This window comes from Mesoplodon mirus (genome assembly GCF_964341445.2).
Source record: "Mesoplodon mirus genome assembly, chromosome: 2".
NCBI lineage: Eukaryota > Metazoa > Chordata > Mammalia > Artiodactyla > Ziphiidae > Mesoplodon > Mesoplodon mirus.
This window is the reverse complement of record NC_138977.1, coordinates 44,339,252-44,356,500: the sequence shown is the minus strand read 5'-3', so window position 1 is coordinate 44,356,500 and position 17,249 is coordinate 44,339,252. Positions and strand designations below refer to the sequence as shown.

Genomic DNA, 17,249 nt, shown 5'->3' with positions numbered 1-17,249 from the left:
CCTCCTCCATGAGAATTACTGAGCCCTACTCAATCCTTCCCTAAATGGGAAATTCCTTCTGAAAGTAACAGAGCTTGAAAGAGCAGGAGAGCATGTCAAACTCTAACTCTTCAAGGGTCAGTTCGGAAGAGTCTTCCATGAGCAGATATTTTTGTTCTGTTTTATTATCGGCATGTGTGACCCAGGCAAGGGGCCTGTTCTCACACTCCTTTTCCATTTTCTCCTCCCCACTCTGTGTTTTTGCTGCTGTCCCCAAATCTCTGTTAGGTCTGGTCATGGAATTCTGAATCTCTCCTTTTTTTTTTAATGTTGTCAACTGTTAACGGGTTGTGAACACACACAGGTGAATGGATTGTGAAAGCTGCACACACATTGGCCTTCAGATTAATTTCACTTGACTAGTTCATTGGGTCCTGAAAGCTAGAAGCAAAAAGCAGTATCTAGTTCTTTTGAATAGTACAATGGAGATGAAGAGAAATATTGACTATTGTTATAAGCTGTAATAAACACATAATTCTTAAATCTCTGAATTCAAGTGGTGAGCCTCTTTGGCATTTGAGGTGAGTTCATCTTTAGCCATTTGAAAGCATCAAAGTTAAAAAAAGAAAAGAAATGCATCACAGTTCCCACTAGTAAGCTGGGGGGGTGGGAGAAATTCTCACCAGATATAATCTTAGCCCGTTAAATTAGAGGATCAGAGCTGTAGGGACCCAGCTGTGAATAGTAGAATAGCCAGCTGTGATGGCTCATTTCCAAACATGTACCACTGTGAGTTCCAACTAGGGAGAAGTGGTCATATTGGGACACCCACAGCATGCACCAACATAAACCCAGGTGGCCAAGGGCAGGAGAGAGAAGGGTCAGCCGGGACGAATCTGCAAGGAGACCAGATCCTTCTTTTGAACTCTCAGAGAAAATTTTGCTAAATGTGACTAACAGAGTAAGTTGATTTTTTTTTTTTAATGAGGTTTGTTTTTGCCTCTGCCTTTTGTTTTCGTCACACTATTTTCTCTTCTTCTCTCTTAAACTTTGTGTAGGCTCGGGAGGACGGCCTGACTGTGATTCAGCCTCATTCTCTCTCCTTTGTAAACTCTGAGAGATCAAGTGGAAAGATAATATATAATATCACTCTACCTTTGCATCCAAGTCAAGGTAAGGCGTGCAGTAAATGATCTTTTGAGTGGTGCTATTGTCTTCTACTTGTTGACCAGCCTTAAAAGCTCTGGAATTCTGTCTGCTTCTACTTGTTGAGGATTTAAGGAGTAACAATTATTCATCACCTCTGTTCATGTCCTCTGAGTTGAGAGGGAGACACTGTGGCCGGACAGATGGAGATGAATGTGTCAGCTTTGGTACTGACAGAGCTGTACTGGAGAACATAGTGTGCACATAACTTCATCACTGGATGAGTTCCCCTCCCACGCACAGGCAGAACTGGACAGACCCACGCACTGCCTGTAGGGACAGGGCCTGCCCTGGTGAGGTTCTGATAGGCGAGTGGACCAGAATGAACATGCACTAAGGACAAGGAGCTCCACCAGAGAGCCCAGTGGGGGCTGAGCCACACATACTCAGTTTCTCCCCCGCATGGATAAGTAAGTCTCTCCTCCTCTTTTTTTTTTTTTTTTGCGGTACGCGGGCCTCTCACTGTTGTGGCCTCTCCCGTTGCGGAGCACAGGCTCTGGACACGCAGGCTCAGCGGCCATGGCTCACGGGCCCAGCTGCTCCACGGCATGTGGGATCTTCCCGGACCGGGGCACGAACCCGTGTCCCCTGCATCGGCAGGCAGACTCTCAACCACTGCGCCACCAGGGAAGCCCCTCCTCCTCTTTTTTTTTTAACCAAGGTAATAAATGCTGTTTATGACTTCTGTAAGTTTACATAGTGCTCCTACATATTAATACCCTGTGAGCTTCAAAAAACCAAATACGTTTACAGTAGTATTACCAGTCACCCAAACGAAGGGGAAGGAAACTTCGTAATTGTGAGAATGTGCAAGTGTTCTCCTTAAGGAGATACTGACCCAGAAGGCCATTTAGTATCTGTCACGTCAAATGCTTCACAACTCTGGAATTCCCATCGTGACAAACATGTGTCAGCACACAGTTCCGTGCTCTCGTACAGGAGCATGGAAATGTGGAACTACAATTAGAGGAGAGGTGGGCCCTGGCCATCAGTCCCCAGCCTTCAGATCCCTTAACTTTGGGCTCAGCTACCAAGCCTGTGCCCAGAGAGATGTGTGTGTGCCTCACAGTGAGGAGATCAGCTTCTACGAAGACACTTCTGCTCCTGTCTCTGAGGCTGCTCTCCCAAGACCAACCACTGCCTTAGCTATGAGCCTTTCACATTATCAGTTTCTCCCAAGGAGAAATTAAATTTCATTTCCCTTTTGATAAAGTCCAAAGAAATTAAAAGACTAAAAGTCATCCGTCTTCTTTTTTAATCTGCTAAGCCATAGCTAGAGTCGTCCTCCCTGCATTGCTAGGGTGGAGATGTTCTTTCAGACCAGCAGCCTGAATGGCTGTAGGTCTGTCAGTCCCTCAGAAGCTGAATTAGTGTCCTCCTTTTACAGAGTAAGCAGGACATGAAAGATGATCATAGCATCAGTTCTGTACCTGCAGAATTTAGAAATGACAGGCAAATCTGCAGCCCCTAAAGCATTTATAACTTAGTGATAATTGCAAATCCAGATCTTAGAACAATCAAGATCCATGTTACTATTGCCAAAGGTCATCATAGAGACTAAGGAGTTTCTGAAGGAAAGAGGGTAGATTGAAAAAAATCTTTACAGCCTCACCAGGAGACCAGCCTGTGCCGTTTTTGTAGCGACCTTGACCTTTGAACTTAAACTCAATTGAGAGAATCTCATAATTATGGTACAGTGTCTATGACTTCAGAATTCCCAGGTCTAAGCTACATTAGGGGGCAGTAGTTTGCATCTTACTATTGTTTATGGTCAATGAGGCCTAGTCAAGAGTATCCGGGTTTCAGATTTGCCCTTTTCTTGAATAACTGAAGAATAGTATACCAAGAACAACCTGAGAGCAATTGTGCCTGAAGGATAAAAGACTTCCAGCAGTGGGAAAGACAGCTTTATGGCTCTGATCATTCAGTCAGCCGTCAGAATTACTGTTGATTGCTCATGCCGTCTCTCTTCCTCCTAGGCATCATCGAACACAGGGACCAGCCTCACTCTCCCATCCGGTATTTCACCCAGGAAGACATTAACCAGGGCAAAATCATGTACCGTCCCCCCACTGCAGCCCCCCACCTCCAGGAGATCATGTCCTTCTCCTTTGCTGGTAATGCTTTTTTTCTCTATTTTGAGGCACCCAAGGCACTATATTCTACAACCACGCCTTGTGGTTCTTCAGGGCATACTTTTAATAAAGCCTTATTTTGTGCCTCCTGTATGGCAAGGCCCGAATGGGCCTTGGAGATCTAGTGGTGAGCAAAAAGAGGCAGGAATCCTGGTCTTGGCGAGTTTGGGGATCCTAGGTATAGAGACAGAATTTGATCAATAATCCCAGTAATGAATGTTTAATTGCAGGCTGAGATAAGAGCTCTAAAAAAAGGAAGAATGTTCAGTGGTGGAATTGGATGTAGCAAGACTGACCTAGACTGAGGGTCCACTGGAGGCTGCCCCAGGGAGATATTGACAGAAGAGGGGTGGGTAGAAGCTAACTAGGCTAAGTGTGTGTGTTGGGATCATTGGGAGAACATTCCTGAAGGAAGGGCACATGCCCCTGTGCAGAGGCCCTGGGAGGGAGAGAATGTGATGTTCTAGGCACTGAAAAAAGTCATTGTGTCTGGAATGTGGAGGGTTGAACAGAGTGGGGATGGGCCTGGAGGGAGAGACAGAGGGCAGACCTTAAGGCCACTGTGAGACTGCAGGGATTTGGAGCCTTATCCCAAGAACAGTAAGAACCTGGTGGAGGTTTTAAGATATAAGAGGATGCCTTTTCATAAGGATCTCTTTGACTGCAGTGATGGGAGTGATTTGAGGACGAAGCCAGGACAGATGGGCATGTGGATGAGGGGAAGCTAGTGAGAAGGATCCTGCCATACTTCATGGAAGGTCCCATGTAGGCGACCTTCGGGATTAAAATCAGGATTTGATGAAGACATCTTTTTTAAAGAAAAGATTGAGGAAAAGAATAACTACATTTCTAATTCAAGCAAGTGTGTGCCCTTCCATTAAGCCAAGATAGCCTTAATCCTTGCCACCCATTATGTCTCCCCTTGACCCAGTATTCAAAGCTGCTGAGTTTTAAGTCCCTACTCCTAAATATTTCTGTGCTTTGGAACGATTCTAAAAATCTTTAAGCCTGTTTCTTTATGATCTTTAAGATGTATGTGTCACATAACATGATTAATATAGAGTATTATTTTTATATAGTAGCTTTAATCATACAGAACAGTTGGTGATTTCTTATGGTGAGCTGAACACGGGTTGAATAATTTTAGTTATGTTTTCAAGTATGGCAAACATTTAAAGTAATATTTGCCATTATTTAATATGCCATTATACATGCAATTGTCTAGAAAATAATGAACTCCTCAATTAGATTGAAAATCCCTAAGCGCTGGGATAGACCTCTTCTCTAAGAGTATCCCCAGTGTTTACTAACTGGATAACTCACAGCCAGTGAAAATGTTCATGGTCCTCTAACCCCAACTTTACAAGACCTACTTTACAAGAAATTCAGGTTATCCTGGGCTTAGAGGGAAAGAAAACATGTCAGCCCTGGTTGAGGTTATTTCCGAATCCACTATGCTCGCCTGTGTTCCTAGAGCCTTTTTAGAGAGGGCAGACTCCTATCCTGTATAATCTACGGGATAAATGCCACGAGATAAATCTCTTACACTGTTACAGTGTGTAAATCAGTGTCCCAGGCATCACTATATTCTACAATGGAATTGACCCACCAGAAAGCCTTGTCAGTGATATACGACATCACCCACATTCACCGATTTGTAGGATTTTATGTGCTGGTAAAATGGGATCTGAATGAATGTATTATAAATCACTCTAACTGATGTGATATAAAATTATTCCAGTCTGTGGTTCTTTTTGTTACTTAAAATTAGTGTTGGCACCATTAAAGTCAACATAACATTAACAAACAACATGGTGATCTTTCCTTAAGTCATAATAATGTAGGTTAAAATGTCCTTTACTTTTCTAACCTCTGCCCTATATTTTGTACCTTTCACATCTATTTCTGGCCCCAAAATGTTTAGTATACTGATTTTCTCTCTTCTCTTCTTTCAGGTCTCCCAGACTCAGTGAAATTCCACTTCACAGGTGAAAATTTTGTCTCAATTTTATTAGAAAATGGAATTTTTCCTTCTTTTTGCTCTCTCCATCATTACTTTTAGCTATTTTCTAAGAACAACTTAAAAGTTACATGTTTCTTCTAAAATAATCACATGGCTAGTTAAAATAGTAATAGCTTAACTTTGTATTCATAGAAAAAATAATTATAATCCACCAAGGATACCAAAGATTAGTGTTCTTTAAGCCCAGTTTCAACTTGTCCTAATATCTATTAAAAAGAGGTAGTGATGATTAAGATCTTAGACTTTGGATCCAGTCTGCCTGGGGTTCAGCCTACTTTGGAATAATTTCTTAACGTCTCTGTACTTGAATGCCTTATCCATCAATGAGGATAATAAATAATAATTACATATGTGTAAAGCTCCCAAAACAGTAATTGGCACATACAGGCTTACCTCATTTTATCGCACTTTACTTTGTTGTGCTTCATAGATACTGCATTTTTTACAAGTTGAAGGTTTGTGGCAACGCTGTGTAAAGAAGTCTATTTGGTGCCATTTTCCCAGAAGCATTTGCTTACTTCCTGTCTCTGTGTCACATTTTGGTAATTTTTGCAATATTTCAACCTTTTTCATTATTAATATATTTGTTGTAGTGATCTGTGAGCAGTGATCTTTGATGTTAATATTGTAATTGCTTTGGGGCACCAGGAACCACACCCGTATAAGACAGTAAGCCTAATAAAAGTTGTGTGTGTTCTGACTGTTCCACCAACTGGCCATTCCTCTGTTTCTTTCCCTCTCCTCAGGCCTCCATATTCCCTGAGACACAACAATATTGAAATTAAACCAATTAATAACCCTACAATGACCTCTAAGTTTTCAAGTGAAGGAAAAGTCACATATCTCTCACTTTAAATCAAAAACTAGGAATGATTAAGCTTAGTGAGGGAGGCATGTCAAAAGCCAAAATGGGCCAAAAGCTAGGTCTCTTGTGCCAAACAGCCAAGCTGTGAATGCAAAGGAAAAGTTCTTGAAGGAAATTAAAAGTGCTACTCCAGTGAACACACAAATGATAAGAAAGCAAAACAGCCTTATTGCTGATAGGAAGAAAGTTTTAGTGGTCTGGATAGAAGATCACACCAGCCACAATATTCTCTTAAGCCAAAGCCTAATCCAAAGCAAGGCCCTAACTCTCTTCAATTCTATGAAAGCTGAGAGAAATGAGGAAGCTGCAGAAGAAAAGTCTGAAGCTAGCAGAGGTTGTTTCATGCGGTTTAAGAAAAGAAGCCGTCTTCTTAACATAAAAGTGCAAGGTAAAGCAGTTAAGTGCTGGTGCAGAAGCGCAGCAAGTTATCCAGATGAGTTAGCTAAGATCATTAATGATGGTGGCTACACTAAACAACAAATTTTCAATGTAGATGAAACAGCCTTCTATTGGAAGTGTTATGACCCAGACAATGAGTTGTGATAGCTGTGTATAGACCTCAGCATCCTAGTTTTAGTTCAAGTACAATAGAAGCTGAGTGCCAATAAGCAAAAGCAGAATCAGACCTGGCATCTATGCTGATGCAAAATAGAGACAACCTTTCTTACTTAGGTCTAGAGTGAGGATGGATGACCATAAATCCTTAAACAGCTGTTTAGTTGGGATTGACTATTCCATTAGAATCAACCATCCATATGTCCTATTATATTTCATGTAGAGATAAATCTTAGTAGGGATAAAGTCATCTCCCTAAAACTCTCAGATATTCTTTTCTTCTTTGAGGGTTAAAAAGTCACACTTGAATTAATAGTAAATTTTAGGGTTGTGTCATTGGTTTTTACTTTTTTTATTGCAGTATAATTGACACATAACATTGCATTATTTTCAGTTGTACAACATAAGTTGATATTTGTATATATTGCAAAATAATCACCACAATAAGTCTAGTTAACATCTGTCACCATGTATAGTTACAAATTTTTTTTCTTGTGATCAGAACTTTAAAAATCTACTCTCTTAGCAACTTTCCAATATGGAATACAGTATTATTAACTATAGTCACCATGCTGTACATTATATTCCCATGTTTTATTTATCCATTCATCCACCAGTGGACACTTAGGCTGTTTCCACATCTTGACTGTTGTGAACAGTGCTGCAATAAACATGGGAGTGCATATATCTCTTCAAGATACTGATTTCATTTCCTTTGGATACACACCCAGAAGTGGGATTACCACATCATGTGGCAGTTCTAGTTTTAATTTTTTTAGGAGCCTTAATACTATTTTCTGTAGTGGCCGCACCAATTTGCATTCCCACCAACAGTATAAAAAGCTTCCCTTTTGCCCATGCCCTCATAACACTTGTTATCTTTTGTCTTTTTGATGATAGCCATTCTAAGAGGTGTGAGGTGATATCTCATTGTGGTTTTGATTTGCATTTCCCTGATGATTAGTGAGTGAGAAACTTTTCATGAACATGTTGGCCATCTGTGTATCTTTTTTGAAAAATGTTGTTTCAGATTTTCTGCCCATTTTAAAAATCAGATTGTGGGGTTTTTTTGCTATTGAGTTGTATGAGTTCTTATATATATATATATATATATATATATATATATATATATATATATATATATATTTTGGATATTAACCCCTCATCAGATACATGATTTACAAATATTTTCTCCCATTCTGTAGGTTGCCTTTTCATTTTGTTGATGGTTTCCTTTGCTGTGCAGAAGCTTCTTCCTTTGCTGTGCAAGTGGGATGTAGGCCCACTTGTTTATTTTTGCTTTTGTTGTCAAATTCAAAAAGCCAACGCGGATGTCAAGGAGCTTACCGCCTATGTTTTCTTCTAGGAGTTTTATAGTTTCAGGTCTTATGTTCAAGTCTTTAATCCATTTTGAGTTAATTTTTGTGTTGGTGTAAGCTAGTGGTTCAGTTTCCTTCTATTGCATATGGCTGTCCAGTTTTCTTAACACCGTATCTTGAAGAGACTGTTCTTTCCCCATTTTATAGTCTTTGTTCTTTTTCATAAGTTAATTGACCTGATATCTGTGGGCTCTCTATTTTGTTCCTTTGAGCTATATATCTGTTTTTATGCCAATACCATACTGTTTTGATTACTGTAAATTTGGAGTACAGTTTGAAATCAGGGCTCATGATGCCTCCAGCTTTCTTCTTCTTTCTCAAGACTGCTTGGCTATTTGGGGGTTTTTTTGTAGTTCCATACAAATTTTAGGATTGTTTGTCTAATTTTTGTGGAAAATGCCATTGGAATTTTGATAGAGATTGCATTGAATTTGGAGATTGCTTTGGGTACTATGGTCGTTTTGACAATATTAAGTCTTCTAATCCATGAGTGTGGAATATCTTTCCATTTATTTGTGTCTTCAGTTTCTTTCATCAATGTCATACAGTTTTCATTGTACAGGTCTTTCACTTCCTGGTTAAATTTATCCCTAGGTATTTTATTCTTTTTGATGCAATTGTAAATGGGATTATTTTCTTAATTTCTCTTTCTACTGGTTTATTATTAGTGTATAGAAATGCAGCGGATTTTTATGTATTGATTTCGCATTCTGCAACTGTACTGAATTCATTTGTTCTCTTGGTTTTTGGTGGACTCCTTAGGGTTTTCTATATATAATATCATGTTATCTGCAAATAGTGACAGTTTTATTTCTTTCTTTCTGATTTAGCTGTCTTTTATTTCCTTTTCTAGTGTTCTGTCATTGTTGAAAAGAACCTAGTATCAGCTCATTTCTAGTGACAGACTTCTAGATAATTCATACATCGGTAATAAGATACAACAGATTATAGCAGTTTACATTTTACAAACGATTTACAATATAAGTTGTCTTATTTAATCCTAATAACAATATTGTAAGGACAGGTTTTATTTTAGCATTTGAAAGCTGAGGAAACTAAGGGTCATTAGAGTAGTAATCTGTTCATGTTTCCGAACCTGGTAAGCAGTAGAACCAGGATTTTAATACAAGTTTCTGACTCTGAGTATGAGATATTTAGTCTGTCTGTATGTGTTATGGTCATGCAAAACAAGTATCATGGTAGTGTGCCAGTTTGGTTTCCAAGCCTCAGTACTTACCCGAAAGCTTGAATAGGTGAAGGGGTTAACTATTAACCTTCTCCAGGACTTTAAGTTAAATGATCCATGAACCTATTATACAGAGTAAAGGAAATGGACCTTGGGCCGACCTTAAATTAATTTATCTTGTTTCTGCCTGAGGTTCTTTTTTTTTACTGTTGAGTGATTTAAAAAAATATATATTATGGACTTAATTTTTTAGAGCAGTTTTAGGTTTACAACAAAATTGAGAGGAAGGAGACTTCCCTGGTGGTCCAGTGGGTGGGACTCCGTGCTCCCAATGCAGGGGCATGGGTTCGATCCCTGGTCGGGGAACTAGATCCCATATGCATGCCACAGCTAAGAAGTCCACGTGCTGCAACTAAAAGATTCCTGCATGCCACAACTAAAGGTCCCACATGCCACAACTATGACCCCGTGCAGCCAAAATAAATAAATAAATATTTTTTTTTAAAGTGAGAGGAAGGTACAGACATTTTCCCCATACCCCCTGCCCCAACATATGCATAGCATAGCCTCTCCAATTATCAACATCACTCACTAGAATGGTACACTTTTTACCAAGGATAAATCTACATTTACACATCATAATCACCCAAAGTCCAGTTTGCTCTAGAGTTCACTCTTTGTGTTGTGTATACTATGGGTTTAGACCAAGATATGGCATTTTTGCCATATGGCATTTCCATCATTATAATATCATACAGAATATTTTCACTGCCCTAAAAATGTTCTGTGCTCTGCCTATTCACCTCTCCCCACCTTTGGCAACCACTATTTTTATTGTCTTCCATAGTTTTACCCTTTTCAGAATATCATATAGTTGTACTCATACAATATGTGGCCTTTTCAGGTTGGCTTCTTTCACTTAGTAATATGCATTTAAGATTCCTCTTTCTTTTCATAGCTTGGTAGCTCATTTATTTTTAGTGTTGAATAATATTCCATGGTCCAGCTGTACCATAGTTTATCCATTCCTCTACTAAAGGATATCTTGGGCTGCTTCCAAGTTTTGGCAATTATGAATAAAGCTACTATAAACATCTGTGTGCAGGTTTTTTGTGTAGACCTAAGTTTTCAACTCCTCTGGGTAAATACCCCAAGGAGTGCAACTGCTGAATTGTATGTATAGTGAGAGTATGTCTAGTTTTATAAGAACCACCCAAACTGTCTTCCAAAGTGGCTGAACCATTTTGCATTCCCACTAGCAATATATGAGAGCTCCTTTTGCTCTACATCCTTATAAGCATTTGGTGTTGTCAGTGTTCCAAATTTTGCCCATTATAATTGGTGCACAGTAGGATATTATTGTTGTTTTAATGTGCAATTATTTGCTGACATATGATGATGGGCATATTTTCGTATGCTTATTTGCCATTTGTTTCCTCTTTGGTGAGGTATTTGTTGAGGTTTTCAGTCTATTTTCTAATTGGGTTTTTCTTATTGTTGAGTTTTAAGAGTTCCTTATACATTTTGGATAAGAGGCCTTTATCAGTTGTGTCTTTTGCAAATATTTTTTCCCAGATTGTGGCTTGTCCTTTCATTCTCTTGACATTTTCTTTCACAGAGCAGAAGTTTTTAAATTTAATGAAATCCAGCTTATCAATTATTTTTTTCATGAATCGTGTCTTTGGTGTCATATCTAAAAAGGTATCACCATACCCAAGGTCATTAAGTTTTTTACTATGTTATCATCTAAGAGTTCGTAGTTTTGTGGCTTACATTTTGTTCTATGATCCATTTTGAGTTGACTGTTGTGAAAGGTATAAGAGGTTCCTTTTTTTTTGAAAGAGAAAAACTTTTGGAATCTGGTAGGAAAGAAGCCATCTCTTTTAGCAGAGTTTTGTGAGAGAAAAATTTAACTTGGGCACATAATGAACTAAGGCAGCAAGAAACCCAAGCCCTGACATTAACCCATGGAATGAGGGAGAACCGCTCATTTGGTTAATCAGCTAAACTGAGACAGCAAACTGATATTCCTGACCTGACTGCTCAAGACAAGCACAGATGCTCTACAGAACCATCCAGAGTGAGGAAAACACACAGGGTGAATGGTGCCTGCAGGAGGCATCTGACCAAAGAGGCAGTTTGACTATTTCTCAGGGAAATCAAAAACGTTGCTTAAAGAGAGGGTTAGACATGTAATTACTAAATTTTGATTATAAGTTCCTATGTTTGCTTGCAAAGCACTTCACCCTCATGGTATATTTTGTTGTTATGTTACATGTACCAGAAAACAGCTTTCCTCACTTTACTTATAGAGACAAGGATATACCTTGGTCACACCAACAGCTGTGCGATATGACCAAAGCTGTTTAAGTTTTAGGGCCTTTCCTTTCCTCTTCTGTAAGGTAAGGATGGTGAAGACTCCCTGAGGTGCCCCCCCACACTTAAAAATAAAATCAATGTAAAACATTAAAAAGATAGAATTGTATTTTGCAATCATTTATTTTTATTTAATAAAGGGACTTCTTAGATTCCAGGGACTTCAGAGAATCCTGAATCCACTGAAATTTATGGAAAAGTTTGTACTTTTGTCTTCAAACTCCCAAAAGTTAAGAATCATTGGTCCCTTCCTCTGACTATCCAGAGAGCACAAAAGATTGAGCACAAAGAAGCAGATACAGTAACTTTGACATTTGACCGAATGACCAGAGCCATGAAATCTTCATTCTCACAGGGATACTATCTTCTCTCCTTCAGTAGGGCTATTTCTGGACTTCTCTAGGACATGGAATGCACCTTATAAAATTCAACCATATCTTTTAGATGTGTTCTCAAGGAAAAGACAAATCTAAAACCTGTTGGAATCATCACCAGGAGTCACTAAGTGATGGTTCACTTGGCTGAAGTAGAGGTCAGATTCCTACTGACTTGTTAACTAAGTCCACAAGAAAGTAGTGAAGGAAACCTGTTTCTTGTAACCAACCCATGTATAAGCATACCACACGTTTAAAATATCAACAGTGCAGTTTTCTCAATAGGCACTGCAGATAAATACATCAATGAGTGGGTGGTGCAGGTGTTCCTCCAAACCTGGCTTTTAGAGAAGGGAAGGCATGTTAAGATATAGGAAAGTGGAAATAAGAATCAAGGGTCTGGCAAATCTGCTTTCATTTCTCTCCAGTGATCAGTGCTCACTTGGATCTCAGGCAATCCAGGGGAATAAAATCTTAAGGTCAATGTTTTATTCACAAAGGTGCTCTTCCATTTATTGCATCATGCATAATGACTAGGTAAAAATGGGTCTGCTTACTTCCAAACAAATGACATTAGAATTATCTGTGTAGACATTTTCTATCCTTTTAAATAATTATCTTATAATGAGACAGACATCATTTCTAACAGAGATATCCCAAGAAAAACTATTTCTCTGGAACATTGGAAGAATGAATTGAATCTAAAATACTCCATAAATAAAAGCTTATACCAGCATCACCTAAGAATGCATATTTTGTATTACTTTCCCTTCCACTAATATTTGTCAGTATCACCTTGTTGTGAAAGTTGCTTCTTAGAATGACTTTGTTGTTATGGTTTTAGCTTTTTTGTTATTCAGTAGAAAGAGCTTTGTAGAATAGCTCACAGTATCTTGCTTGCTTACATTTTCTATTTACAAGCATCTTTTCAAAGTGTTAAGGTAATCTAAAAAAGCTTCTGGCTACATATTTATAGAACTAGCCTACAGGTGACCAGACTACAAACTGATGTGTGTGTGTGTGTGTGTGTGTGTGTGTGTACTCTTTCTAGTTTCAGATGGAGGGCACACAAGTCCAGAGATGGCCCTCACCGTTCACTTACTTCGCATTGATTGGCACCCGCCAGTGTTCCAGGTTACAGCTCCACTGCTTAAAGTCAGCCCAGGAGGCAGCACTTCCATAGGTAAGAACTGGGAACCTGAAAGAAACATGGCTTTGGAAATGGAACCATATTTCAGTAACAGTCCCTGTATAAATCTCTTCATGGTTACCAAAAAGTAGTGACCTTCTCTTCCAGAAGTTGCAGGCATCTCATCCATAGCCATCCCTCTGCCCATTTCCACGCATATGGAAGCAGCATGGAGAGAAGGAAATAAACCCTTCAGAAGCCAATGCTCAGTGATGGAATACAACACAGAATTTACTTTCCAGTCTCTAGGAGTTTGATTTGTTGCCATCACTAAAATATAAAGTAACACAGAGCAGAGAAGAGAAGAGAGGGAAGTGGTTTCAATGACTGCTCTTGTTTTCTCTTTAGAAAGTAAAGAGTAACAGTAGGAGTGACAAGTCACCATAACCTTCAGAAGCTGTGAAGAGTTAGAGTTGTCCCAAGTGTTTTATATGTGATTTTATTTACCTATTAGTATACTTACTTTTTAGAAGTTTATTCTTTTACCAAGGACATCTTAAGAGCGAATAGTATTGTGATTTTTGTAAGCTGTGCTCTACACATCCTTATCCAGTTCCTACATATGGGTGGGTATTGGCCTAAAATTACTTATCATCCAACCTATAAACAAGCCACAGATACAAAGATGACTGTCCCTTTTGCCCCACTCCTTCTCATGTCAGTGATGGCCAGAGTAGCCATTGTTAAAATAACTTGGCTCTTCTGTAGATTCAGAGAAAGGAGAAGGGAAGAAATGATGAAAAGCAAACACAATTTCTTAGAGTATTTTCTGGAAGAAAACCTACCTGGTCAGTCAGGACTGACCTTTTCATGGGCTACCATTCCCTCATTTGTATGGAAGAAAAAAGGTATTCTGAATTCAGAACTACCTACTAGTAAGTTAACTTTTGGAAGAACCTACTTGTAATTTGGGAACTGACTGTATTATCAAGTTTTCACTCTTTTTTGTGGTTGATTCAAATTAGACAGCACTTCTAACCATCAGATTACCCACAATATGACTTCCAGCCTGGCCTGGGGCTTTACTGTATCCAGAGTATACAGTTGTTAATGTACATATCTTCTCACCATGCTCTATTCTCCTGACTGCAGGACTTCAGTTGGTAGTAAGAGACACGGAGACAGTGCCTGAAGAACTCCTCTTTGAGCTCCGGAAACCTCCCCAGCATGGCGTGCTCCTTAAGTACACAGCTGGGTTCCCAGGGCCCATGGCCTCAGGTAGCTGCTCACTCTGTCGTTGGCCTGCTTGGATTTCTTTTTTTTTTTTTTTTTTAATATTTTAATTTTATTGTAGTATAGCTGATTTACAATGTTGTGTTAGTTTCAGGTGTACAGCAAAGTGATTCAGTTATATGTATAAATATGTTCGTTCTCTTTTAGACTCTTTTCTCATATATGTTATCACAGAATATTGTTCTCGCATTGCAGTCGGTTTTATGTCTCAGACAAGAAGTAAAGCAACATTGTGGGATAAACTATAAAGAGATATGTAGAAAGGAAAAACCTTTAGTGTTTAGTCTATTGGCTGAAGTATCTGGGACTTCTTTCTCTGTACCGCTACCCACACCCCAAAACTATGAAGCTATTTCCTCAAGTTGTAGGTAAAATTTGTTGATTTCTGAAACCTGGAGTAAATGCATTTAGAACGACCTTACATGAGTTGTCAGCTTCCCATGGTCTGTTCATGGAGATAAATTTGTCTTCCTTATTTTGGTATGTGAATCTTCACAATATTTTAAGCACTGTGACTCTGAGAGTGTAAACTACATGTTTCTTCACCCACTAAAAAAGGGTGGTAATGTGCCCAGCTTTCCAAAATAATACTTACTGCGCTTTCCCTGATTATAAAGAATAATACATACTGATTGTTTAGGAAGTACAGAATAGTGCAAAGAACACAACTAAATCTAATTTTTAATAGTCGGATCTCATATACTGAAGTGACTATTATCCCTTTCAAAGTTGTCACCTTGGGATGCTGTATACTTATTCTGACAATCTGTACTTTCTCAAAACATTTATATAATTCCTAATAGGCATGTAATAATGCGTTCTTCTGAATATCTCTGCAGAGTGGGGGTGTCAAATCTTTGACCTTGAAGGTACATTGAATTTGTAAGAGCAACAAATAGGCACTTAGGAGTCACAAAGGCAGATTTTTTAAAAAATTACTGAACAAAAGAAGTATCATTAAGATAGATTTCTGACTTAAAAGCTTTTGCACAGCAAAGGAAACCATAAACAAGATGAAAGGACAACCCTCAGAATGGGAGAAAATATTGGCAAACGAAGCAAGTGACAAAGGATTAATCTCCAAAATTTACAAGCAGCTCATGCAGCTCAATATCAAAAAAACAAACAACCCAATCCAAAAATGGGCAGAAGACCTAAATAGACATTTCTCCAAAGAAGATAATACAGATCGCCAACAAACACATGAAAGAATGCTCAACATCATTAATCATTAGACAAATGCAAATCAAAACTACAATGAGGTATCACCTCACACCAGTCAGAATGGCCATTATGAAAAAATCTACAAACAAATGCTGGAGAGGGTGTGGAGAAAAGGGAACCCTCTTACACTGTTGGTGAGAATGTAAATTGATACAGCCACTATGGAGAACAGAATGGAGCTTCCTTAGAAAACTAAAAATAGGACTACCGTATGACCCAGCAACCCCACTACTGGGCATATACCCTGAGAAAACAATAATTCAGAAAGAGTCATGTACCACAATATTCATTGCAGCTCTGTTTACAATAAATAGCCAGGACGTGGAGCAACCTAAGTGTCCATCAACAGATGAATGGATAAAGAAGATGTGGCACATATATACAATGGAATATTAGCCATAAAAAGAAATGAAATTGAGTTATTTTAGTGAGGTGGATAGACCTAGAGTCTGTCATACAGAGTGAAGTAAGTCAGAAAGAGAAAAAAAAGTACCGTATGCTAACACATATATATGGAACCTGAAAAAAAAAGGGGGGGTTATGAAGAACCTAGGGGCAGGACAGAAATAAAGACGCAGGCGTAGAGAATGGACTTGAGGACATGGGGAGGGGGAAGGGTAAGCTGGGATGAAGTGAGAGAGTGGCATGGACATATATACACTACCAAATGTAAAATAGATAGCTAGTGGGAAGCAGCCGCATAGCACAGGGAGATCAGCTCAGTGCTTTGTGACCACCTAGAGGGGTGGGATAGGGAGGGTGGGAAAGAGATGCAAGAGGGAGGAGATATGGGATATATGTATATGTATAGCTGATTCACTTCGTTATAAAGCAGAAACTAACACACCATTGTAAATCAATTATACTCCAATAAAGATGTTAAAAAAAAAAGATAAATTTCAGGCATCCTAAGGGAACTATGTTAGGAGCATAACACTCATAGCCCCGTTTCTTTACCATTACATTTAACCTATATTTGTGTAATTAATATACGAGTTCTAAAGATGTTTTTAAATTATTAGTTTTATTACTTTTTTTAGGCACATTACCATTAGCACCAGTAAATCACATTAACACAATGTTGAAAGAGAAGGCTTAGAAGATGAATACAAAGAATAAATAAATTATTTTGTTTCATTACATAACATCAATTATGGCAGTCAATAATCTATGAAGAAATAGAATTGAATAAAACATCCAAGAAAACCAGTTCCTCAGTTGTGCTCGTGGAATCATTGGGACCCATGGCACTAAGTAGAATTTCTCATAAAAAGGGGTCTATGACCAAATAATTTCGATAAACTTTAATGTTGAATATTGGAGATTCTAGAATTCTAATGAATCTTGCTGTTTAAAAAATTTTTATTTTAAATTTTGTTTAAACCTATTTTTCTTAAACATTTATGACCTTGACATTTTTTTTCACACCACACCTATCAGATCTAACACAAGTTAGTACTCTAGACCCACACAGTTTAGGTTTCTAACTTTAAATATATTTTTCAATTTCTAAGTGTTTTTTAAT

General features: G+C 38.5%; 1 protein-coding gene across 1 annotated transcript in view; it reads left to right on the top strand.

Annotated features, from left to right (window-relative positions):
• The window catches only part of FRAS1 (Fraser extracellular matrix complex subunit 1), a 471,586-nt gene that overhangs the window by 355,903 nt on the left and 98,434 nt on the right, over positions 1-17,249 (top strand). The window contains exons 33-37 of the mRNA XM_082632535.1: positions 1,038-1,152; positions 3,165-3,302; positions 5,276-5,308; positions 13,130-13,261; positions 14,360-14,485. Of these exons, the coding sequence (XP_082488661.1) occupies positions 1,038-1,152; positions 3,165-3,302; positions 5,276-5,308; positions 13,130-13,261; positions 14,360-14,485 (544 nt within the window). The remainder of the gene's footprint in view (positions 1-1,037; positions 1,153-3,164; positions 3,303-5,275; positions 5,309-13,129; positions 13,262-14,359; positions 14,486-17,249) is intronic.